At 47.6% G+C, this 26,871-nt stretch overlaps 1 protein-coding gene across 1 annotated transcript in view; it reads right to left on the reverse strand.

Annotated features, from left to right (window-relative positions):
- LOC121269193 (retinol-binding protein 2-like) overlaps positions 1-14,995 on the reverse strand; it is a 29,590-nt gene extending 14,595 nt beyond the window's left edge. The window contains exon 1 of the mRNA XM_041173726.1: positions 14,923-14,995. Within this exon, the coding sequence (XP_041029660.1) occupies positions 14,923-14,995 (73 nt within the window). The remainder of the gene's footprint in view (positions 1-14,922) is intronic.
- Between the last annotated feature and the right edge of the window lie 11,876 nt (positions 14,996-26,871).

The following is a 26,871-nucleotide window of genomic DNA, read 5'->3' on the forward strand; positions in this document are numbered from 1 at the left end:
TGTGGTCTCAACTCTGCTTTCCAATCTGCACCCACCACCCCATAACACTTGACTCCCTTGTCTTTCAAAAATAACTCAGTCTGAGATAAATTCAATGACCCAGCCTCCACTGTTTTCTGGGGAACAGAGTTCAACATACTAATGACCCTCTGAGAGAAAAAAATTCTTCTCATCTCCCTCTTAAAAGGGAGACCTCTGATTCTTAAACTGTGTCCTCTAATTATAGTCTCCCCCACAAAAGGAAACATTCTTCTGGTATCCACCCTAACGAGGCTCTAAGCTCTAATATGACATCAAAAAATGGCTGAAGGCACTGGATACTGCAAAGGCTATGGGCCCTGACAATATTCCGGCAATAGTACTGAAGGTTTGTGCTCCAGATCTTGCCACGACCCTAGCTAAGCTGCTCCAGTACAGCTACAGCACTGGCAACTACCTGGGTATGTGGAAAATTGCCCAGGTATGTCCTGTACACAAAAAGCAGGACAAATCCAACCTGGCCAATTACCGCCCCATCAGTCTACTCTCGATCATCAGTAAAGTAATGGAAGGGGTCATCAACAGTGCTATCAAGCGGCACTTGCTTAGCAATAACCTGCTCACTGATGCCCAGTTTGGGTTCCACCAGGGCCACTCAGTTCCTGACCTCATTACAGCCTTGGTTCAAACATGGACAAAAAAGCTGAACTCCCGAGGTGAGGCGAGAGTGACTGCCCTTGACATCAAGGCAGCATTTTGACTGAGTGTAGCATAAAAGAGCTCTAGCAAAACTGGAGTCAATGGAAACCAGGAGCAAAACTCTCCATTGGTTGGAGTCATACCTAATACAAAGGAAGATGGTTGTGGTTGTTGGAGGTCAGTCATCTCAGCTCCAGGACATCACAACAGGAGTTCCAGGGTAGTGTCCTAGGCCCAACCATCTTCAGCTGTTTCATCAATGACCTTCCTTTCAACATAAGATCAGAAGTGGGGATGTTCACTGATGATTACACAATGTTCAGCAGCATTCACGACTCCTCAGATACTGAAGCAGTCCATGTCCAAATGCAACAAGGCCTGGACAATATCCAGGCTTGGGCTGAAAAGTGGCAAGTAACATTCGCGCCACACAAGTGTCAGACAATGACCATCTCCAACAAGAGAGAATCCAACCATCACCCTTTGATTTTCAATGACATTACCATCACTGAATACCCCAGTATTAACATCCTGGGGTTACCATTGACCAGAAACTGAACTGGACTAGCCATATAAATACCATGGCTACAAGAGCAGGTCAGAGGCTCAGAATCCTGTGATGAGTAACTCACCTCCTGATTCCCCAAAGCCTGTCCACCAGCTACAAGGCACAAGTCAGGAGTGTGATGGAATACTCCCCACTTGCCTGGATGAGTGCAGCACCCACAACACTCAAGAAGCTAGACACTGTCCAGCACAAAGCAGCCCACTTGATTGGCACCACATCCACAAACATTCACTCCCTCCACCGCCAACGCACAGTAGCAGCAGTGTGTACATCTACAAGATGCACTGCAGGAATTTACCAAGGTTCCTTAGACAGCACCTTCCAAACCCATGACCACTATCAACTAGAAGGACAAGGGCAGCAGGTAGATGGGAACACCACCACTTGGAAGTTCCCCTCCAAGTAACTCACCATCCTGACTTGGAACTATATCGCTGTTCCTTTACTGTCGCTGAGTCAAAATCCTGGAACTCCCTTCCTAACAGCACTGTGGGTGTCCCTACACCACAGGGACTGCAGTAGTTCAAGAAGGCAGCTTACCACCACCTTCCCAAGGGCAACTAGGGATGGACAATAAATGCTGGCCCAGCCAGTAAAGCACACATCCTATGAATCAATAAAAATAAAGGCCCTTCGAGATCTTATATGTTTCAATAAGATCACCTGCCTTGAGTGTGACTCCCAGGCTTGGCAGCAGTGCTCAAAAAAGTTTAATGACCTCACTTGGGTGATTAAAGGTGAGTGAATGCACCTGCACAGTACATCTCACACCCACCACACCACACACCTCTCACATGCTCAATATACCACAACCCCATCACTCATCCAGAAGCAGTCCCTAACACTCAGGACTCACCCCTAACATCCTTACATTGCACCTCAACCACACACATCTTCCACTCAGGCCCATTGCACATGCCTCTATATGTCTTTGCAACTACAGCTATTCAGCTTTGGCAGACACATCACCCAAGCACACTGACACACAGTCACTGATATTCAGCCCGTCATGTCTGTACTGGCCCTCTGAAGGAGAATACATCCATTGCCACTCCTCTGCCTTTTCCCTATAGCCCTGCAACTTTTTTTTCCCAATAATCACCTAATTCCCCTTTGAATGCCACGATTGAACCTGCCTCCAACACACTCTCAGGCAGTACATTCCAGATCCTAACCAGTCGCTGTGTGAAAAAAGTCTTCCCCAGGTCATCATTGCTTCTTTCGCCCATTACTTCAAAGCTGTGCTCTTTGGTTCTCCATCCTTCCAACAAACAGAACAGTTTTTCCCTAACTGCTTTATCAAGACCGCTCATGATTCTGAACACCTCCATCAAATGTCCTCTCAGCCTTCTCTTTTACAATGAAAACAATCCCAAATTCTCCAATCTTTCTACGAAACCAAAATTCCTTATCCCTAGCATCATTCTTGTGAATCTTTTCTGCAGTCTCTCTGATGCCTTCAAATCTTTCCAAAAGTATGGTGCCCAGAACTGGACCAATATTCCAGTTGAGGCTGAACCTGTGTTTTATACAAGTTTAACAGAACTTCCTTGCTTTTGTACTCTATGCCCCTATTGATAAACCTCGGGATGCCGTATGCTTTATTAACTGTGCTCTCAGCCTGATCTACAGCCTTCAATGACTTCTGTACATATATACCCAGGTCCCTCGGCTTCTGCACCCCCTTTAGACTTGTACCCTTTATTTTGTATTGTCTCTCTGTATTCTTCCTACCAAAATGAATCACTTCAGACTTCTTGGCATTGAATTTCATCTGTCACTTGTCTGCCCATTCCATCATACTGTTTATGTCCTTTTGATGCTCTACACGATCCTCCTCTCAGTTCATAATGCTTCTGCATTTCGTATCATCTGGAAATTTTGAAATTGTGCCCTGTACACCAAGGTCTAGGTAGTTAATAAATATCAGGAAGAGCAAGGGTCCTAACACTGATCCCTGGGGAGCTTCAGCATAAACGTTAGTCCAATTGAAAAACAACCTTTCACTACCACGATTTGTTTCCTGTCACTCAGCTAATTCCGTATCCAAGTTGCTACTGTCCCTTTTATTCCATGAGCTCTAACTTTGCTCACAAGTCTGTGCGGCACTTTATCAAATGTTTTTGGAAGCCCCTGAACACCATATCAACAGTATTACCCTCATCAATCCCCTCATCAAATAGCTCATCAGAAAATAGACCAGTGGTTATAAATTCCAATTAAAATTAAACTTCCCCTGTATTGAAGTTTAATGTTTTTGCAACAAAAATATTTTAGACCAATCATACAGCTGACAGCAATGCCAGTTATTTACCAGAATTACTAATGCTGGCTGTAGGGGAAACATTTCTTTCATTGGATGTTCTTCTTGACCAGCCTTAGCAAATACAGTAATTTAATTATCTCTTACCACCAGCTGTTCATGACCCAGTCTTCAGGGACTGATAATCCAAACACTTCTCCAAGTAGCAGGATCCTGAGTCTTTTTCAGACTTGTCCGCTGAGGTGGCAGCTCAGGTGAAATTTTGGTTGACTGCAGAAGCATTTCAAAAGCTTGTCAGTCTAAATGCCATTAAATCGCAGATTCAATCCTTAAGGCTGGTGTTAATGGGCCAATTGTCACTGGGGTGGAGTTTCAAAGTGGGACCAGGATTCATGGTCAGGAAAATCCAGGATTCCTTTAACGCCATGGAGTTTTAATTCCAATGTATGTGTGTGTTTTTTAAACGTGTTCCCTACTCAGGAGGCAGCTTTATTGACAGCTTGGCTGCCTGTCATGTGCAGAAATCCTGTGGCACCACGCTGCAGATCAGGAGTAGGTACATGTAGTGGTTGTTGAAAGTGGAGATCGTGGGTGGGGAGGGTGGGTTAAGCATGGCTGTAGGGTCAGACTGATTGCGTGCGGTCGAACATCACAGCTGTATGGAGAGGGATTGAAGGGCTGTCGGAGATCTGGGATTGAGTTGATGGTTGGGTGTTGAGCACATGGGAGCATTGCTGATAGCGCTGGGATCGGAGAGTGTGGTGGGGTTCATGATCGGAAATGTACTTGTCTCATAGACCTTCTCTCCCCTGGGGAAACCGGGCTAACATGAGTTAGAAGTAGAACCCCTGTAAAAAGGATGCTCAAAGCTTCCATAAAGGGTTACAACAACCATCCCACCTCCTGAAAGGGAATTGATTGCCTGCCTCTTGTCCTGCTACTGCTCAACTGGAAGTGAACAGCTTCAAGGCAGATGGGTCCTTGTTTTTTATCATTTTAACTTCCCACCCATTTTTAGGGATTAAAATTTCCAATGTGGAGAATTTTCCCAATGTTGGATGGGCCAAGCGGGGCTGGGCGTGGGCGGGCGCGGACCCGATCGTGGGCAGCGATTGGGTCCATGCCACCATTTTACGCAGGCGGGTCAATTAAGGTCAACCCAGCATATTTCTGGACCCTTGGGAGTGGGCGGGCAGCGGCGGGCATGCACAGGCTGCTCACAATTGCCAGGAGGAGAGCACAGCAGAGGGCTACTGTGCATCACGCAAGTCCAAAGGGTAGGCCAGTGGGGCAGGCCAGGCTGGAAGGTAAGGCAGTGGGGCAGGCCAGGCCGGAGGGTAGAGCAGTGGGGCAGGCCAGGCCGGAGGGTAGGGCAGCGGGGCAGGCCAGGCCAGAGGGTAGGGCAACATGTCAGGCCAGGCCGGAGGGTAGGCCAGTGGAGCAGGCCAGGCTGGAGGGTAAGGCAGAGGGGAGTGTGCCCCTCGGTTCTCGGATGAGTGCCTGGCTGCCCTCCTGGAGGAGGTGGCAGCACAGCAGAAGGTCCTGCTTCCGAGAGATGGGAGGCAGAGGCCCCCCCACCTGACCAAAAGTGCATGGGAGGAGGTGGCCAAGTCTGAGTTCCCACAATGTGGTGCGACCCACATGGGTCCAGCGCTGTAAAAATTCAACGACCTCCTGCGCTGGGGAAGGGTGAGTACCATGTTGGCTGAGGTCATTTAATGCAGATGTCACCCTTTCCCCCCAAAGCACCTCACCCCCTCCCCCACCCTTGGCAACTCTGAGTACAGTAACGGCATTAAATCCTTCACTAGATGGGCCAGCAGATATTGCCCGTGCCTAGTTGACCTTGAGATGGTTGTGCTGAGATGGGTTCTGCACCCATAGCATGTGTGACACTGACACCCAGAGTATAGAATGGGGGGAAACTCAAGCATCTGCACTGAGGCATATTGCTGGAACTGGGAAGCATGTCAAAGTCAGGGTGCTAACATGCTGGGAGGGGAGATCCCAGGTGGCGGGGCACCAATCCATCTGCTGGCCTTTGCGTTCCATGTGCTTGTGCCTCTTTGCTTAGCAAGGTTAGCCCTTGTGGTGCCACATGTGATGGAGGCAGCATTTGGGCAAATGGGGGTCAGCCCTGGCTTCTTGGTATGAGTGTGCAGCAGCTGCAGGGTAATGAAGAACTGGAGCTCTGCAATGTCCCACTCCGGCTGGGGTGGCAGGGATGCGATGGGAATCCAGGTACAGGTTGGACTAATCAATGATCTTCTCTTCTTTTGAGGAGAATGCTGCACACAATTCCAGTCAACGCGTGCATCCAAAGCAACTGCATCTACGTCTTCCTCCTCCACTGTGTCGCCCCTTTCCAGCACCAGATTGTGGAGAGAGCAGCATGCAACCACTATCACTGACACACAATCCAGGGGGTACTGGAGTGCAACCCCTGAACAATCCAGACATCAGAAGCACATCTTGAGAAGACGGATGGTTCTCTCCACCACAGCCCTTGTACCGCTCCTCAGCTTCTGTTCTTGGATGGTGGAGAGGCGTCATGAGCCACCTTCTGAGGGGATAGCCCTTGTTGCCCAGCAGCCATCCATCCAGCTGGGCTGGAGCACTGAAGAACCTCGGCACCTGGGAATGTCTGAGGATGTAAGCGTTGTGGGAGCTGCCTGGGTACCTTGCACAGACTTGTAGAATCAGCATCCTGTGATCACACACTATCTGCACGTTCATGGAGTGGAAGCCCTTCCTGTTGACGAAGGCAATGGGCTCACCTGCTGGTGCCTTGATGGCCACATGTGTACAGTCTATTGTACCCTGGACGCGGGGTAAGCCAGCAATGGCCGCGAAGCCTTTGGCTCGTTGTACCTGAATTGCCTGGTCACAGCAGAAGTGGATGAAGGTCAATGCATGCCTGAAGAGAGTGTATGTCACCTGCTTGACACAACTGTGGACAGCTGACTGGAAGACTCCACAAAGATCACTTGCTGACCCCTGGAAAGAGCTGGAGGCATAGAGGTTGGAGGCAGCTGTGACCTTTAGCGCCACTGGCATGGGATGTCCACCCACAGTTTGCACAGATCAGGGGCCTATCACCTGACAGATGGAGGTCACTGCCTCCCTTGAGAGATGGAGCCTCCTTCGGCACTGCACCTCAGACATATTGTGGTAGCTGCTTCGCCGCCTGTATACCCTGGCAGCAGGATAGTGGCGTCTTCTGTGGCCCCTTCCACCTGAGACTTCCCATTGGCCCTGCGCACCTTGTACCTGCGCCTCCCCTCCCAAAGGTGGCCTCCCTGGAGGCTGAATGTGTACTCCTGGCCTCCTCCCCATTCTGGTCCCCCCTTCCTCCTCAGATGAGGTGCCTCCAGTGGAGACCACTACTCCCATTTTCAGGCTAAGGGAAGGCTTCCTGAAACCTGCAGGCTGCAAAATGATCTTTGCTGTAGAGTCCTGACCCGAAGGCTGTTACTCCTGTCCAAGCAGTTGGTATGAGTTTTCAAGTATTCCTGTTCACACAGCCAAGTATCAGTAACTTTCACAATTAAATATCTGACAGATAACATTTGCAACCCCACTCACCCCTCTTATCCCGCATGTGGATGAGGGACATACAAATGCCTCCTACTCGCCTGCCCGTTGCACCCATGTGACATCTTGAAGATCACACAGGCCCCAAAAATTTGCAGTCAATTGCTGCCTCAAGGGCCTTAACTACATGAATAATTAATGGCGGGCACACATCAGAGAACATCGCATACCCACACACACCTAAATATTGCTATGGCGCGAGGTGACGTTGGGATGCTCACCTGATGTCACCGCTTGTCATTTTACGTATCGGCATGCAGGGCCCACCCCCACGCACCAACAGGAAAATTCTGGCTAATGTTTCCCAAATAGGCAACACACTCCATCAATAATATTCACACTTTTGGTTGTACAAACTGCCAGATTGAGAAGTATGCAGGAGTTATATATTCACTTAGCATCAACAGATGGCCCTTCTGGGGGTGGGTTGGGGGGAAAAAAGATTGAAAATTGGATAAAAGGCAGCATTAAAACAAGGACTAAAAATGAAAATAAATAAAAAATAAAAACAAGTGGATAAAAAATAAAAATTAAAAAATCAAAAAATAAGCTGGCAAATGTATTGTTTTATGGCTCAGCTTTGGCATGTGGAGAACAATGCTCTATAAACACTTGTACAGGCTTTGGCTTCCTCCCCCAAAATATTTTTAGCTTCCCTGTGAACCTCAGAATGCTGGACATTTGATCTATGAAGGTGGTCACTCAATAGGCTCAAATGCCAGGAGATGTGTCAGAGGGCATATTTTCCTAATTTTTTTAACATACATCTGTCACATGTGGGTGGGGCCATTCTACATTGCCGAGCCTGATTTCTGAGAAGTGGGGGGAGATACAGAGATGTGGTAATGTAATGGAAGGCATACCTGAGCAAATTTCCAACTGCGCCTGCTCGAGACCTGCTGAGGTGGGAGGAGCTGAATAATCTAAAGAAATCTTAATTTTCATTCCTACATTACTCCTATTATCATCATATAGTACTTGCGATCCTTATTCATATATATTCAATATTTTTGTGACCTTAGCTTCCCCCTCACTTCTATGATTAATATTCATAGAGTTAGGAAAGAATTTCTATCCCACAATCAAATGGATAATGATTGCATAAAATTATCTTACTTACCCTACTTATTGTGCAAATCTGGCATTTGATCAATGATTTGGACATAGCTTAACTTTGCCTATAACAATCCTCCTTGGAAGATTTTTGCAGATGAAGCAAAATTGCCCACATTTAATTTTGATCAAATTCCGTTGACATTCACATTACTGAATTCAGCTTATATAATCTTGAAAATTTACATACTAATAAGGAAATAGAATAATTGTATGAAAAGGAATAAAAAGAAATGACAATGGGAGAAGAATTTAAGAAATGCATTCTTAATATCCACTCATGGAAAGGATAATAATACAAGAATGATTTATCATGCATTTAGTTATTTCACAACGTTGGACTCGGATGGAAGCTGGGTATGTACACAATCATACAACTCAAGTAATGTGAGGATGGAACTATACATTTTGTTCACATCCTGATATCTTCAGCCTAGAATATTAAGTACCTTACCAACTGTCAAGGGTAGAACTGTGCCACAGCAGCTTTAACCTGTTTGTAGAATAATCTGAAAGTTGGCATGAGGGTAGATTTTCTGAGCTCCCTGTGGTGAAGTATTTTGGATGCCATGAGTTTGGATTGGAAAATAACAAACTGAGGACCTGTGGTTTTCCGATGAATGTTTTTGGCATGTAAGGTATCTCACCACAGGATAGGATTTAGAAAATTTAGAAGATGGCAAGAACTTAGAGCTCAAAATTCTGATATTTTGTAATCATTTTCAGGATGTGGGCATTTCTTGACCATCTCTAGTTGCCCAAAGTGACCATGGGGCCCTGGAATTTAAGGCATTAGCCAGAGATGCACCCATTCTAAAATACACCTTACACTGTGATAGAATTGATACTGACAGAACTTATGTTCACCCCAAAGTGATGCCTGCATGCAAACAGGATAATGATGGTAATAAGTGCTATCTCAGAAATTCTCTCATTTAAGTTGGATTTAGGTTAGGCTTGTAGAAAGGAAAGGTAAATAGCCGGCTGGAATTACTAAAGTAGAAAGTGGTTGGCTTCAGATGTTGTCTGTCCATACCATGTTTGAAAAATCAGGATTAACTAAAGTGATTTCTTCTTAGATGTGCAACTAAGGGCAGAATCGTCTATGCCCACTGGCGTCAGGTGTGCTTGGCAGCGTGAGCAGACAATATGACGAGAAGGCCAAAAATCTGTTTCACAACACCGTGAAATCAGTTTGCAATCGTCCGCTCGGCTCATCGATGGCGGGCCGTGTTTCCCATCATTGGACATCCTCATTGGGAACCTCATTGTAATACGTTTACATATCATTATAAGCCCAGCCGGCCAGAATCATTCCCTCTCCTTCCCAACTGCCGCTGGATTGTCCATTTGATTGCACATCGATGTGTTTCACAACAGCATATATAAGACATGCCCTGTGGTTGAAGGTAGTGCACAAGCACATGCAGGGTGGTGGGGAGGAAAGCGGCCATGCATTAGGGAAAACTTGGATAAAGTGACCATTCCTCTGCAGCTGAGGCAGTTCAGTCGCAGCCACAATGACCTGTGTAGAATTGGGCCTCGAGCTTATCTGCCCACTCAAGCAACACAGGGGCATGAAACTGCCGCCAAGTGCTCAAGGGCTTTTCATCCCTCAGGCACAGATTGCAAACTAATGAGTGTTTTAGTGGACAGTTGGATGACTGGGCACATTGTACAATCTGCTTCACAGAATCGTTATGGTGTAGAAGAAAGCCATTCGGCCCATCATGTCAGCACCAGCTCTCTGATCATTTTAACTTAGTGCAAATCTCCTGCCTTTTCCTCGTAACCCTGTCTGTGATGACTTTGACTGCCGTTCTCTGGAGTGCCAAGACCTGGAGGGCCCCGGACTGTTTTCGGGGCCCAGATGTTTGACAGTGGCACCCTTCTCAAATTGTAGAGCTGGAGCTGCTAGGGTCATAGGAAGAGGTGATTTGGATGGGCCGGGCACTCCCGAAGTCATCTGGGTGGATGGCCCCAGAGTGTGCACCTGCTGATCCTCCTCCCTATGGGCACGCAAGGGCTCCTGGCTGATTAATTGAGGAGAAGGGGAAGCTAGAGTGAGATTGAGTTACCCAGTGCCCCTCTCACTTACACACTGTTGGAGACCATCATTGATGGAGTTCAGCCCGTCCAGCAGTGCAGGACCAATGCCTTGGACCAAGGTCTTGATGTTGGCTGCTATCCTACCAGTGTTGACCTCGCATGCCACGCTATCAACTCAGCCTGAAGGCCAATGGACTCCTCCATCGTGCCTTGCAATCTGAGGAGTTCAACGGACATCCCTTCCTGATGTTCCCGAGCTTGCCTTTGCAGCTCCAGACTCTGTGACATGACCGAGTCCAGAGGTTCATCATCTGACTCATTCTCAGCAAATTTCTGGCCTCCAGCAGTCCTCCGAGTGCCGGGGACCTAAGAAGTCCTTGCTGCCACCTGCTGTGGATCAGAAAGTGCGATATGCTCACTAGATTGTGATCCTGAGGCTACTCTAAATCTAGGACCCACTGAAGTGTGTGTCTCTGTGCTGGTGGAAGGTGTGGGTGAGTTCTGTGATGGGACTTTAGGGAGGGTGCCTTCAGATTCCTCTTTAGAGGTTTCTTTGGACTTGATTGGAGGCTCTGGGTTGTGGACTCCATTGGCTCTTTTCCTGATGTGCCTGTGAAAACAAGATGAAATAATTAGTGCATGGCAGGGGCCTGTGAAACAGGACACATTGCTCCCAGTATTGTTGTCTGATGGATGTTGCACTGCTGGATCCTCACTTGGTTGAGCACCACCGACCTCACCGTCAGCACAGGAATCATCCAGATCTTCACCGACCAGCTGGATGGCTCTGTTTTCAAAGTCCATGAGGACTTGATTTGAGGCATTCCTCCACCAGTCTGCAACCTCTCCCTGTTGTCGTGTGCCAGCTTGTTCTGCATGAATAGAGATGGAGAGAGTGTAAGCAGGATGTCTGCCAGGCCAGATGATAAGTATGCCTGGAAAAACTCAGCAGATCTGGCAGCATCGGCGAAGAAGAAAAGAGTTGACGTTTCGAGTCCTCATGACCCTTCGACAGAACTTGAGTTCGAGTCCAAGTCCCTTTCTTGGACTCGAACTCAAGTTCTGTCGAAGGGTCAGGAGGACTCGAAACGTCAACTCTTTTCTTCTCCGCCGATGCTGCCAGACCTGCTGAGTTTTTCCAGGTAATTCTGTTTTTGTTTTTGTTTTGGATTTCCAGCATCCGCAGTTTTTTTGTTTTTATATTGATAAGTATGCCTGGCAGGTGTGGGTGGTGAGTGGTCCCATGGACGGGATGAGGACAATGACGGTGAGTGTGAGAGAGTGAATGGTGATGTCCCTTGAACTGGCAGTGAGTGAGGGCCCTGTTGATGTGTGATGGGTTTGAGAGTGTGAGAGTTCAGAGTGATGAGAAGAGTGACTTACCCTGGTGGAACGGAGGAGATCATTCATCCTCTTTCAGCACTGGGCGGCTGTCCTCTTAAGCAGACCGTTGGTGCTGACCACCACTGCCCCCTGAGCCGGATTGGTGATGTTGCTGTCCATCCTGTGGCCAGATCAGGGATCAAGGAGATCACAGCAGGCCTCCACTGCATCCAAAAGGTGGTCATTAAACCTACGGCTGCAGTCTTCTTGCCTTTCAGGGCCATGTCTTCTGTGCAGCTGTCCTCGGCTGGAGGCACTGAAAGCGCGGCTGCACTTTAAATATGACACCTGGCATGATGAAGCAGCGAGGTGATGGTGTGGTGGGTGAATGAGAGCCCACCCACCATGGAAATGGCGTGCTTCCCTGGAATGCATAATTAATTTTGACAGGTTGGGGTGATATGACGTGAGAAACCACCATTGTGGCCAACTGGTAAAATGTCGTTTTCTCATCTACTACAGCACCTAGTGCAAGTCTGGGACATTCCGCACTATGAAAGGATTTTGCAAATCCATTTTGAAAAGTATGACAGAAGCAAAGAAATGCCTGCCCCGCTTCGCTTATGTCTTCGATATGCCTGGACCAACTGCAGATACCGGCCATGATGCACAGCGGACTCAACCCAAATATAACTTTGGAAATCCTTGGGCAACCTAGTCTTTGGCATTCCTTCATGCAAAACTCAGAAAAAACAGTCCTTCGATCTCATACTTGATGCAGGATAAAACTGTTGCTGCATTACAGGGGTACTAAATACCATTGCAAGCTTTTCAGTTGACTCTAGTGTTCGTTGTAAGCATAACTAGTCTTTAAATTGTGAAAATGAACTTTATATCAAATGACAAAATGCCAAGAGTTATGGAGCATGTGACTTCAGTCCATTGCTTAATCAAGTGTGTGCTGACAGTTATGCGCCCATGAGTAACCATGTAAGAAGGGTATAAACTTCAGTAAAGCTGAAAAAAGAGACATATTTTGTTGAAGCTTTTTGCCTTACAGTCGTCAGAACAATTTGCAAGAAAATATCAAGAGCTTGGCAGTTAACTGTCAGTTACAATCAACTGGTGCATTCACCTTGGCAATGCCTCTACCAATCAGAGTCCACTTGCCAACAAATCAGCATGCTCTTCTCATACAGTATAAATATGTTGTTTCCCCTGATATTCGTGTTTTCTTGTGAATTGTCATGGTGAGTGCAAGATGAAAAACTTTGACAAAAAAAGCTCATTTTTCAGCAATATTCAAGTTCTGTACTACCACATGATGATTGGTATGAATGTTATTGGTGAGGTAAAAATAGAATTGTTATCTTGTATTCTGTGTGAAGGCTCTCAGAAGAAGCGCATTTAAATTTAGGTTAACAAAAAAAGGTTTATTCATGTCGTTTCAACCCCTAAAAGTCAAGTTCAACCCAGAGTCATTCCTGCAAAGTAGCTAGGTATCACAGAATATCACACATCCCCACTTTGACAATCCTTCTCCTCCATCCTTTAACCCTGTAAGAAAGGACTTTAAAGAAAGCATATCATAAAAGCCTCAAAGAGCTTAGCTTGTGCACTGCGTTCAATACCATATGTGTATTAAGAGAGACAAAAAAAATGAGAATTGAGAAGAGGTCATCTATATGTGCCTTTTCATTAGCATAAACTCATAAAGAACATAAAAACAGAAATGCTGGAAAGACTCAGCATGTCGGGCAGATAGACCTGCTGAGTATTTCCAGCTCTTTTTTTGTTTTTATTCCAGTTTTCAAGTACTTGCAATACTTTGCTCTCATCTTTTACAAAGGATAATGTTGTTTTCTTTTCTACTGAGTGTCTGCAGTAGATGAAAGGTGAAACAACACCATTGATTTTGTCATAAATACACATCTGTTAAAGCAATTTATCAGGGAATATTTAGCAGATGATGCAATATTTTGTCAATATCTTTGGCATTATAACAGTATTCCCAATGGGTCAATACAGAAATTTACCATCTTGTATGCAATAATTTATGTGGGAGGCATGATCATTACAAAATGAGACATTTTGGACAATAGATGAATTTTATAAGAATTTTAGAAGGATAACCTTTCCAAATAAGTAGCTATTGTAATATACAGCCCGCTCCAGTAACAGAATAAATAGCCTGGCCTCACAATTGTTTTATGAAATTTCTGCATTCTTGGCCTAGCAGACATTATCTACAAGGAAAGAGTCTTCCTAAAATTGTAACAAAATCAAAACCAGTATTTTTTGTTCAGCACAAGAAACTCCCAGTATTATTCACTTCTGATTCCTAATGCACGAGAGGCAGTGACCAAGGACATGCTGGCAAGTTTACATGAAAGTCATCTAGGTCAAACAATTGCACCATACATAAATCCTAATCTAGAAAAATAACAAAAGCTAAACACAGGCATAGCCCCCTAAAAAGTTGATAACATAAGATTAACTGGCATTGCTCTTCATTACTCATAGACTGCTCATCTGTACAGGTAACTTATCACAATGCAAGACATCCTTCAGGAAGGGAAGCAAGAATTAAAATAATTTGTATTATAGACAATGTTGGCTCAGATTTTGAGATGGAAGTGGTGGTGAAGTTGTCAACAATGCCATCATCACTGCCCTGAAATTGACAGTAACTTTGGGAGTCCACATATGTGCACGTTAGTGTGGAGATCCAGAAATTGCTGACATTTCTCCAAAGGGTGCACTACTGAACTCCCCAGACTGCAATCAATAGGAAATCAATGAATTGATGAGAATTTCCACTCTTACGCTAATTACCATTTTTGTGAGAACCCTTGAAAAATTTACATTCATCTTAATCCAATCATAATAATTTATTTCGCTCTCAACTATAAATAAAGGCATTCAGTGTTTTTAACTGCCTGGCCTGCTTTCCGTGAGAATACTTCAAAGTGATTGGCTGCTTGTCCTGCTTGCTGGTATTTGCTGCAGCTAAATGCCTTGAGATCCCCTTGACTTGGTGCCAGATTTGAACTGATCTTGGGAATGAGCACAGAAATTACTAGATCTTTGTGGGAAGCTTTCTTCAAGGTCAGTGGCAAGCACCATTTGCTAATTACAAAATCCACGTAATTGGACAAAATTGGTTACTTATAGAAACATACTGGTCTTGAGTTGTTCTGCCACATTTTATTAGTTTCAAGATTATAACCTTCAGCTCCATTTTCAATGTATAGATTTTACATGAAGATTTTAAATAAAACATCTTTGTGATTGTCAGTCTTTCAATATATTTTATAAAGAAGTCAAAACTTACCCAATTCTTTCATGTAGCTATCAAAGTTCTCATTTTCTACCATCTCCCATACACCATTGTAATCTGCTGGCATCTTGTCAGTTTTCTGAAGCAGAGTCAAGATAACGAAAATCTCTTTTGGAAGATCTACCAGGACAATGTGCTGAATGCACTTGCTTATATACTGTTCACACTTACCTCATGAAGGACCATAGTTCAACATGTTAGAGAATATTAACAGATAAAAGAATTGCATGACTTTCACCCATTGCACAAGATCTTTTCACCTTTGCTTAGGTGGCAAATTCATGAACCAATTTAACTTGGCAAAGATTGTGTATTTCTGTTAATTTTTACACACTATTTTAGAATGTAATTGAGAAATGAAACAATGATGTGGGCAAGTCTTCTAGAATTAAACAATTAAATCATCAGAAGGTATGATAGTTATTATTGCTACTAATATCGCTGACAGGCTGAATTTATTTGATTGGATTGTTCAAAGTGTGTCTATATCAAATGTTCTAATTAATTTAATTAGATATGCGCTTGTGACATATAAGATCCAATTTTAATCAGGAGCAGGAATTAGGTGTGGGGGTTGAATGCCAGCATGAACCAAGCAGCTTATTGATAGCTTTGGGAGCTGAGCAGCCTGCCCATTTATGCATTAAAATTTTTAGTAGGCATACTTAAAATGGGAATGCACCTTTGTAGTGAGGTTACATTTACTGCTATCATGGCAACACCATGGACACAAATCTTTTGTTGTGGAGTGGTTCCCTCATGTTTTCTGATGACACATCAATGCTCTTTCAGCAGAACCTTTCAAACCCACAACCTCTACCACCAAAAGGACAAAGGCAGCAGATGCATGGGAACACCACCACCTGCTGGTTCCCTTCCAAGTCACACACCATACTGCCTTGGGACTATATTGTTGTTCATTCACTGTCACTGGGTTAAAATCCTGGAATTCCCTTCCTAATAGCACTGTGGGTGTTCCTACACCCATGGACTGCAGCGGTTCAAGAAGGCAGCTCATCACCACCTTCTCAAGGGCAATTAGGGACGGGCAATAAATGCTGTCAGCAATGCCTACATCCCATGAACGAACTCTCTGGAGGTCCTAGTGTCAGAGGTCAGGGCAAGGAGGAAAACACTGTTTCCCAACATTTACAAGAAGATACCCAAGTCTAATATCCAGCACGTCTGGGATGATAAGAGAAACAGTGCCAGGAGCATCATCCCAAGGACTGGGGTTCATTGCTGCATTCCTGTCAACAGCACCAACCAATGCTCCTTCCACCTTTTCCCCTAGAACTCAAGAACTCATTTTCTTCCATGACCTCATTCGGCATACAATCACAATATGAACATCAGTACACTTCAACCAACTTTACTGATGCCACGTAGGGGAATGCCTCGTAGGACTAATAGGGCATAATTTTCTGATTGGTGGGGGGTTGGAGCGGGAGCAGGCGTGGGCAGGCATGGACCCGATCCCCACCCACGATCGGGTCCATGCCACCATTTTACGCGGGCGGGCTAATTGAGGCCCGGCCAGTGTGAATCAGAGCTCCCGAGGACAGCGGGAGTGGGCGACCCAGTGGCCTGCTTTAAAAAATTGCTGCAGCTTTTCAAAGGCTGCGAATCATGGCTCTCCAGAGCGTTAGCAGGCCAGGCAGGAGGGGTGGGAAGGGGGGCGCTGTACCCTTCGTTTTTCCGATGCTTGCCTTTGTGCCCTCTTTGAGGAGGTGGCAGCATAGCGGAAGGCCCCGGCACCCCAGGATGGGAGGAGGAGGCCTCCCTACATGACTAAACATGCCTGGGAGGTGCTGGTGGAGGTGGTGAGCTCCCACAACATGGTGCTGCGCACTTGAATCCATTGTATCAAGCGCTTCAATGTTGCACTCAGGAAGAGTGAGTACCATGTTGGCATTGGTCACTTAATCCAGCAAGTAGGCTTCCCCCCCCCCCAACCCCACCCAATCCCCTCGCCAAGTCTGAGTGTAGTGGCCACATTGAATCATTGACGGCATGTGTCCTTCGCTGGGTGGGCCAACAGATATTGTCCATGCCGAGGTTGCCCTGAGAGGGTGGTGAAGAGCTGGGATCTGCACCTGCAGCAAGTGGTACACTGAGACCCACATTACTGTTTTGGGGGCAACCTGGAGGAGCTGTACCTAGTCGCAGTGCTGGAACTCCAGGACATGTCAAAGTCAGGGTGATGACATGCTGGGAGGGGTGCTTCAAGGTGGAGTTGGCACCAATCCATCTGCTGTCCTCTGCGCTCCACGTACTTGCGCCTCCTTGCTATGGAAGGTTAGACCGTGTGGTGCCAAATGTGATGTAGGCAGCATTTGACTAAGGTGATGGGGCAGGGGGAACAGGCCTGGCATCTTTGTGTGAGTGTTTGGCAGCACTGGGGTGAGAAGACACTGGAGCCCTGCAATGTCCCACTCTGGTTGGGGTAAGCCGTCTACAAAGAGAGTCCCAGTACCAGTAGCATTAATCAATGCCCTATATCCTTTTCAGGAGAAGAATGCACATAATGCTGCTGAGCGGGTGAGGACTGGCGGCAGGCCAGCACAGTCAGCAATTCTCAGCCATTTCAAGCAGGAGGTCCTAGATTTGGAGAGGTGCCATGCTCCCTGGTCCACCGGTGTCAGTGAGGCTGGGGTGCCGCAGGCAGGTCTGTTTGCCCAGCAGTGAGGTCACCATTGTTCTTCCAACTGCCATGGCAGTGCTGAATGTTCAGTGATTGAAGTTTGCAAAATGACTTCACCATTGCTCATGGATGGATCAGCGCATAATGATCCAGGGGACAGGGATGCCCATTGACATTGTCTCCATGTTAAGTGATCCAATGCCCTTGTTCTTCCTTTCAGAGTCAGCAGAGCAGGGCTGGGAGGAGGAGCAGCAGAGACCCTTCTCACACGCAAGGGCCCTGAGGCCTCACCAGTGTCACACCATCTCTGCCAGGCGCAGATACTAGCACCTCGGTGGGAATTAGAACATCGGCTAGCGCCCTGGGGCACAGCGGTGAGGGCACCTCACAGTTGCTGGATGAGCTGGCATAGACATAGAGTGCCCACGGCGCCAGCAGTCCGAGGACTGCAGGGGACCAGGCACTTGCTCAGTCAGTGCCTGATGATGTGCCTCTGGAGTTGTCCGTGATGCAGCAAGCGCAGGAAATGCGGCCAGGTGTGCGGGAGCATCTGGCAGAGATACATGAGGCTATGCTTGGCTTGGTCTCCGTGGCGGAGGCGTCTACACGGACTATTGCCAAAGCAATGAGCCTCATGCCTGAGCACCTTGCGTCCTCCATGGAAAGCGTGGCAACACTCATGGAGAGCCTCCTCCAGGAGACCCATCAGGACTTCCTGGGGATGCGCTTGGACCAGCAAGCCCTTACATTGGCATTGACCTCAGCTGGTTTCTCAGCTCAGTGCCCATCCAACCACCATGGCCCAAAGCGACATCACATCAGCGCAGCAGCTGTCTGTCATCTCTGCGGGCTCTTCTCAGGGTGCTCCAGATGAGGGCAGCAGCTCTTCCACCCCTCTGCCATTGGCTGTTGCATCCGGTGAGGCTGCAACAGCTGTGGAACTGGCAGCTCCCTCCCAGGCAGGGACAGCACAGGCTCCAGGGGCTGGAGGATGACCGCCAATGTCATCGAGGCAGAGACTCAGGACAACAGAGTCAGCAGGCTGTCTCAGATGCCACTCTCAGCAATGGGGAAGCACCAAGACGTAGCACCCGAAAACGTAAACTTAAGGCACCTTAAACACACCACGGGTTTATCACTGGTGTTTTTGTGTTGGCCCACAATGAGGTCTTTATGGGCAGAATTTGACGGCCCCGTTTCGGTGGGGACGGGACTGTAAAATGCGGTGAGACATTCTAAACCCCATTGACTTCAGTGGCAACATAAAATCCCACTGCCGTAAAATTCTGCCCTATGAGTTGGTATGTTCAAAATCATACTAATTTTTAACACCTTTGTCATTTTGTTTCATTAAGTTTCCTTGGTTGCAATATTAAATTCAGACATGTCCCCATGGCTGAGGGTGCCTTTCTTGTGCAGGTGGATGGTTTCCAATAATGTAATGAGTGTTTTGTGGGGCAATCAGTTTTATTAACAAGGCCCTTAGTCACTGTTCCTAACCAGGCAGATTTTGCACTTGGGTCTCCGATATGGAGCCTGCAGCCCAGACTTGTCTTGGAGGTCCATCTTCAGTGTGATAGTTGAAGGTTCATTGGATTAAAGCCTCCCCGGTGTTCCTGCCTCCCTGGAGTATGCCCAGGTCTGCATCTACCCCTTCAGCATTCCCCTATGGATGCTCATCCTCAGACTTACTGCTGGACTCATTGTGTGCAGCCACGGCCACTGTGTCGATACCTTCATCGTCCACTGTGTCCCCCCTTTCCTGCGCAAGATTGTGCAGAGCGCAGCATGCAACCACTCTCACCGACACATGATCTGGGGGGTAATGGAGTGCGCCCCCTGAGCGGTCCAGGCAGCGGAAGCGCATCTTGAGAAGATTGATGGTTCTCTCCACCACAGCCCTTGTGGAGACGTGGCTCCTATTGTACCGCTGCTCAGCTTTTGTTCTTGGATGGCAGAGAGAAGTCATGAGCCATCTTCTGAGGGGTTGCCTCTTGTCACCCAGCAGCCATCCATCCAGCTGGGCTGGAGCACTGAAGAGCCCCGGCACCTGGGAGTGTCTGAGGATGTAGGGGGCTGCTTGGGTACCTTGCACACACTTGTAGAATCAGCATCCTGTGGTCACACATTATCTGCACGTTCATGGAGTGGAAGCCCTTCTTGTTGACGAAGGCACCGGGCTCACCTGCTGGCGCCTTGATGGCCACATGTGTACAGTCTATAGCACCATGGACGCAGGGGAAGCCAGCAATGGCCGCAAAGCCTCTAGCTCACTGTGTCTGGCTTGCCTGGTCCCAACGGTAGTGGATGAAGGTCAGTGCACATCTATGACTCCGACTTCTAGATTCTCCAGCAGGAAAACAGCCTTCCAGCATTTCAAGCTCTATAAGAGCTTTATACTTTTGAGTGAAATCATCTCTCATTCTGTTAAACTCTAGAAAATATAGGCCCATTCTAGTCAATCGATCCTCATAGAACAGCACTCTTGTTCCAGGAATCAATCCAGTCAATTAATCAACCTAACACTGGTCTTTGGATGTTTGCCCTTTCTTTATTTATATTTCAATATTCATACTCAGGACATGGACATTGCTGACAACATCATGATTTGTTGCCCATCTTTAGTTATCCAGATTAGATTGGTTCTTTGGCCCCTTCAGAAAGCATTTAAGAGTCAAACATGCGAGCGTAAGTCTGGAGTGACATATAAGTTGGACTAGGTAAGGATGCAAGATTTTCTTACCTAAAAGAGATGAGTGAACCAACTGGATTTTTACAACAATCTAACTTTTAATTATTCTGGAAAAATGTTATTCCCAAATGTTTTTAAAAAGTTTAAAAAATCTCAAATACAAACCCACATTCTCTGAAGCATTTGTTTAGTCTCGTAACATAATCACTACCATATCCCTGGCTATTTGTTTGCAATTAAATTCACTAATTACTTACTTTAAGTATCTGGCTTAAATAGTAATATCTACCATGCCAAAGAGAGATTGATAGTGCAGTACAAAACAACATAAAGTCTAGTATGCAAATTTCTGTAAGTCAGATCATTGACAGGTATCAACATGCAGGAAATAAATATAGAAAATGGATGAAGCTTCTGGAACATAGAAGATAAATATCTGCTTATTGGAATAGAAATGGTCAAAAGCATCGCATTTCCTGCAATCTGAAAGTAAATTGATGTATTTTTATCAGGGCCCCAATATTAAAGCAGAGTTGAGAGGGTGTGGGGGGAAATCTAACAAGGAGTCCCTGCCAATTTTAACCAATCTGGGCAATTATTTTGAACGTTTTGAAAGATGATTGGAATCTTCAGTCTTGCTGTGGTAATTACTTACCAAATAAACCCATGCCATAATCAGACTATTTTGATAAAGTTGCATTTCAGATACACAGGCCGGGATTTCACAGTCCCAACAGCAGTGGGTTTAATGGCGGGCGGGGGAGGGGAAATTGCAGCGGGAGCTGAAAAATCAGTTTCCTGCTGGCATGAAATGATGGCGGGAACATACACGCTCGCCCATCATGGCAGGTCGCCTGTCATGGCAGGTCGTCATTCCCGCCAGAGGCTGGCGTGAAGCCGTTTTTTTCATTGTTAACCGGATGCAGATGAAGCCTCAGCCGGAATTGTCCCTCCCATCTAATTATCTCCGCCGCCAGCAGAATATCACGCTGGTCCACAGCATGTCTGGATTAACGTGGCGCGACATGGCAGGACTCACCTGGAAGAAGGCCTGGGGCAGCTTGTGGGGAGTGGAAGTGACCGTGGACACTGGAATACCACGTGCAGCAGTGGGTGGGTGGATCATCTACCAGATAGATCTTTGTCCTGCTGGAGCTTCCAGGACATAGATTTTCGCGGTGCCGGCAGTCGATTGTATGAGGTACTGCTGAGCAGCGATAGTGGGGATTAGATGTGGGGGAGAGGAATGAAGAGGTGGGGTGGGTGTGAAGGCCTGGAGGGGGTGGGGGAGGCTGGGGATGGTAAGGGAAAGATTAAGTTGCTTCGGGGGTGTGGAATTGGTAAGGCGGTTTATGGATAGAGTCAGATGTGTGGGTCATAGACAAAGGTCCCTTGGCGTTTCAAAGATGCACATGTCAAGTACCTTCCAAAGTCTCCTAATCCCATTTCCCACCACTCTTCCCATGGTCTTGTATGCCATGGCATCGCAACTCCACATCCAAATACTTATTACATGTTAGGGGGGTTTCTGCATCCACCGCCTTTTCAGGCAGTGCGTCCCACATTACTGTGTGCAAGTGTTCCTCATCACCTCATCTGTCAACCTCAAGCCCCTTACCTTAAATCAATGCCACCAGGCTACTCATCCCTCCACCAAGGGGATAAGTTCCTTTCTGTCGACCCTATCTATGCCCCTCATAAGGTTATAAATCTCAATCATGTCCCCCATCAATCTCCTCTGCTCCACGGGAAATAACCTCAGTCTATGCTATATCTCTTCATAAGTCAAACTCTCCAGCCCAGCCAGCATCCTGGTCAGCGACCTCTGCACTCTCTCCACTCCAATCACATCCCTCCCATGAAGCGCTGATCACAACTGCACACAGAACTAACGCTGTGGCCTAGGCATTGTTTTCTGCACTTGCAACATGGCCTCCCTGTTCCTATATTCTATTCCTTGGCTAATAAAGGCAATTTTGGCATTTACTTCTTAAACACCTTACGTAGCTGTCCCACTACCTTAACAGGCCTGTCGACATGCCCAACAAGGTCCGTCTAATCCTCCCTACTTTCCATGGTCCTACCATTCATCATGTATTCCCATACCTTGTTTCTCCTGCCCAAGTGCATCATCTCACATAACATTCCATTTGGCATTCCTTAGGCCATCTGACCAGCTCGTCTGTATCCGCCTGTAGAGTAAGGGTATCCTCCTGACTATTTGCCACCGCACCAATATTCGCGTCCATAGGTTCTGGATGGTTGAGTGCATAATGAGCCAGGGGGAAAGGGATGAAGTGTGTCATTGTGTACACGCTAACTGATCCACTGTCCTTGTTGTTAATTTCAGCATCATCAGAGCCTGTCCACCAGGAGGAATTTCAGATGCCCCTGTCACACCTGAGGGCCCTCAACTGTCACCAGCGTCACACCATTTCTGCAAGGCAGGCACCAGCGCAGATATTGGCTCCTCTGGCATTGCAACATCGGCTAGTGTCCCGGGGCACAGTGAAGAGGGCACTTCACATTCACTGGAGGAGCTGGCAGAGATAGAGAGTGCGGATGACGCCAGCAGTCGGAGGACTGCAGGGGACCAGGCACATGCTGAGTCGGTGCCTGATGATGTGCCTCTGGAGTTGTCTGCGACACAGCAGCTGCAGGAAATGCAGTCGGGTGTGTGGGAGCATCTGGGTGTGATACATGAGGCTATGCTTCGCTTGGTGTCCGTGGTGGAGGAGTCCACACGGAGCATTACTGATGCAATGAGCCTCATGGCAGAGCGTCATGCTTCCTCTATGGAGAGAGTGGCAACTCTCGTGGAGAGGGGCTTCCAGGAGAACAATCAGGTTCTCCTGGGGTTATGCTCAGACTTGCAAGCCCTCACAGTGCCAGTGACCACAGCTGGTCATTGCCAATGTGGGAGATGGTGTGGGCTTCAAGTTTCCCAGCTCGTTGCCAATCCAGCCTCGGTGAACAGGGAGGTCCGGGATGAGGTCACGTCGGCGCAGCAGCTGCCAGTCGTATCTGCGGGCTCCTCTCAGGGCGCTCCAGATGAGGGCAACAGCTGCTCCACCCTCTCCCAGTCACCGCTTCATTGGATGAGGCTGCGGTGACTGGGGAGATGCCAGCTGTGGAACTGGCAGATCCCTCCCAGGCGGGGCCAGCACAGGCTCCACGGGCCAGAGGACGACCACCAAGGTCATCGAGACCAACAGGACAGCAGAGTCAGCAGGCTGTCTCAGATGCCACTCCCAGCGATGTGGCAGCACCAAGACGTAGAACCCGTAAGCATAAGCATAAGGCTCCTTAGACACACCACAGGTTTGTCACTGATGCTTTTGTGTTGGCCTGAGATGAGGGAATTATTATTTGTTTATGCTTGAAAAATGTTTTGTTTTGACTTTGTGTGATCATATGATGGTGAAAATTAAAACCGGATGTGTTACCATGGCTGAGGTTGGCTCCTTTGTTCTGCATATGTACGTTTTACATACATGTCATGAGTGTTTGAGTGGACATTGAAGTTTATGTCCAAATCCCTTAGATGCAGCTGATGAGCTGGCAGATTTAGCACTTAAGAGCCGAGTATGGAAACGCCAGGCAAGGCTGGTCCTCCTGATCCATTTGTGTGGAGCTAGCTGAAGGTTCATTGTATTAAAGTCTCCCAGGTATCCCTGTCTCCTTGGTATAGTCCCCAGTCAGTGTTTAGCCCCTCATCATTCCCCTGTGCTTCCTCATCCTCAGAATCAGTGCTGGACTCATCGTGTGCAGCCGTATCCACTACGTCAACATCTTCATTGCCCACTGCATCCCCCCTTTTCAAGCGCAAGATTATGGAGAGTGCAGCGTGCAATCACTATCACCCAGACATGATCTGGAGGGTACTGGAGTTCGCCCCCTGAGTCCAGGCATTGGAAGCGCATCTTGAGAAGATCGATGGTTCTCTCCACCACAGCCCTTGTGGTGCCGTGGCTCCTATTGTACCGCTGCTCAGCTTCTGTTCTTGGGTGGTGGAGAGGCGTCATGAGCCACCTTCTGAGGAGATAACCCTTGTCACCCAGCAGCCATCCATCAAGCTGGGCTGGAGCACTGAAGAGTCCCAGCACCTGGGAGTGCCTGAGGATGTAGGCATCGTGGGAGCTGCCTGGGTACCTTGCACAGACTTGTAGAATCAGCATCTTGTGGTCACACATTATCTGCATGTTCATGGAGTGGAAGCCCTTCCTGTTGACGAAGGCACCGGGCTCACCTGCTGGCGCCTTGATGGCCACATGTGTGCGATCTATAGCACCATGGATGCGGGGAAGCCAGCAATAGCCGCAAAGCCTCTGGCTCGCTGTGCCTGGCTTGCCTGGTCCCAATGGAAGTGGATGAAGGTCAACGCACAGCTGAACAGAGCATCTGTAACCTGCTTGACACAAGTGTGGACAGCTGATGGGAGACACTGCAAAGATCATCCAGCGAGCCCTGGAAGGAGCCAGAGGTACAGAAGTGGAGGGCAACTGTGACCTTCAGAGCTGCTGGCATGGAGTGACTGCCCACACTTTTAGAAGAGATCTCAGGGCCAATCATCTGACAGATGTAGTTGACTGTCTCCCTTGACAGTTGGAGCCTCCTTCGACACTGCACCTCAGTCATATTGAGGTAGCTGCTTCGCCGCCTGTATACCTGACAGCAGGATAGTGGCATCTTCTACGGCCCCTTCAGCCTTGGACAACCTCTTGGCCCTGCGCCTGGCCTCTCAAAGGTGGCTCCCCTGGAAACTGATTCTGCCCTCCTGGCCTCCTCCTTCCTCCTCAGTGGATATGTCAGAACCCATACCCAGGCTAAAGGGAGGCCTCCAGAAAGCTGCAGGCCCGATAAAGATTACTGACTGCAGAGTACTGACCTGAAGGTTCAAAGTACACAGAAAGCTGCTGAGATTTGTTCTGAACTGCTGCAGATCACACAGGCAAGTTTAATAAACTTTCTGCAATAAATACTCACAGACCAAATTGACAACCCCACTGAACCCTCTTATCCCACCTGTGGATGCGTTTGATTAAAAAGTCTCTTACCCGCCTCCCTGTTGTGCCCATGCACCGACCCAAAGATGACACGGGCGGCTGAACTCTGCCGTTGATTGATGATTTAAGGGCCTTAACTAGCCCATTAATTAATGGTGGGCGCGCGTCGAACTTCATTGCGTGCCTGCTCAGCGAAATATTGCGATGGCGCGCGGTGACATCGGGACACTCACCTGATGTCACTGCATATGTCATTTTACTTGCTGATGAGCGGGGACCCCCCCGCACATCAAGCAGAAAATTTTGCCCCAGGAGTCAGATTGAACAGGGGTTTTAGAGGTTATTATTGTAGTAATTTGTAGAAATATGTATGTGTTTAAAATCATTTCTCTTATTCATAAGTGTTTAATAGAGTTTTGTAAAAACCTGTAAGACTTGGTGGTCTTGTTACTACTGAATTCAAAGCACACATTTCAAAATTTATACAACTTGCAAAACAAATTGTGGCAGTTGTTTCAAGTTTTCCTTTGGGATTTGAACAACTCAGCATTTACCATTGGCTGTGCCAAAACAGAGGCGAAGATCCCGAAATGCTGCATGGGAGCTGGGTCTGCAGGGCTGGGCAGAGCGGCAGGTCAGCTCAACTGGACAACTGAAGGGAAACCCCAGCACGTAGTGCTGACAATGCTAAGGTATTTCAAGAGATAAGTGCGTGAAGGGCAAAGGCTCAGTGTGCCCGGGAGGCTTCTTGCACACAGCTCACAAGGGCCTTAGCAAAGCTCCTTGCCTCTCTGCACATGCATGATTCCGGGAGACATAGACCCAGCCTGAAGATGGCGGGGGTGGGGGGTGCACAGGCTTAACACTGTGGATTGCAATTGAATCATATCAGACCTCATTAAAATGCAAGTGTAGTCTATTTACAAAAGTTTAGAAACATTAACGATTATAGTGCATCCAGGCATTCACACGTGAAATCATAACCTCTTAACCTTTCATTCATTTCCACTTCTTCCAGGTGTTCCCCCAATATCTACAGCAGGGGGGGTGGAGGCAGCCTGCTGACCGGTTTGCTCTGTTGTCTTGGATGACCTTGGCAGAGATCCCCTAGAGACCCGAGGCCTGGAGGCCTACTTTGGCTCTCCTGCTTTGGGCAGCTGCTCCCTCTTGGTCACAGAGGATGAAGCTGAAGGGGTCACAGGCAATGGGGGATTTTGAAGGGCCAGACACCCTCAGAGAGCCCAGAGTGGAGGTCCCAGGGGTGTCCAACAGCCACTCCTGCTCCCTTTGGGTGCCTGGGGACTCCTACTTGATTCCTTGAGGGCTTCATCTTCTGGCCTTTCCTCTTCCTGCTGGCACCTGTAAGTGAGAGAGGAGAGAGCGAGTGACTGCATGAACTGCCTGCAATATGGCGGAACACATAACCCTAAGGTGACTACATTATGCATGGATCCTTACTGGATGGAGGCCGCCACTTGACATCTCCATCTGCACAGATTCAATCCGATCCCTCCCTTGCCAGCTCAGCTGCCCATTCCTTGAACTCTTTAAAGTTTTTCAGTTCATATGGGCCCCCTCCTGTCTTCTCTCTCTCTCCTGTT

The sequence above is a fragment of the Carcharodon carcharias genome, chromosome 2 (genome assembly GCF_017639515.1).
Source record: "Carcharodon carcharias isolate sCarCar2 chromosome 2, sCarCar2.pri, whole genome shotgun sequence".
In the NCBI taxonomy this organism is placed as follows: domain Eukaryota; kingdom Metazoa; phylum Chordata; class Chondrichthyes; order Lamniformes; family Lamnidae; genus Carcharodon; species Carcharodon carcharias.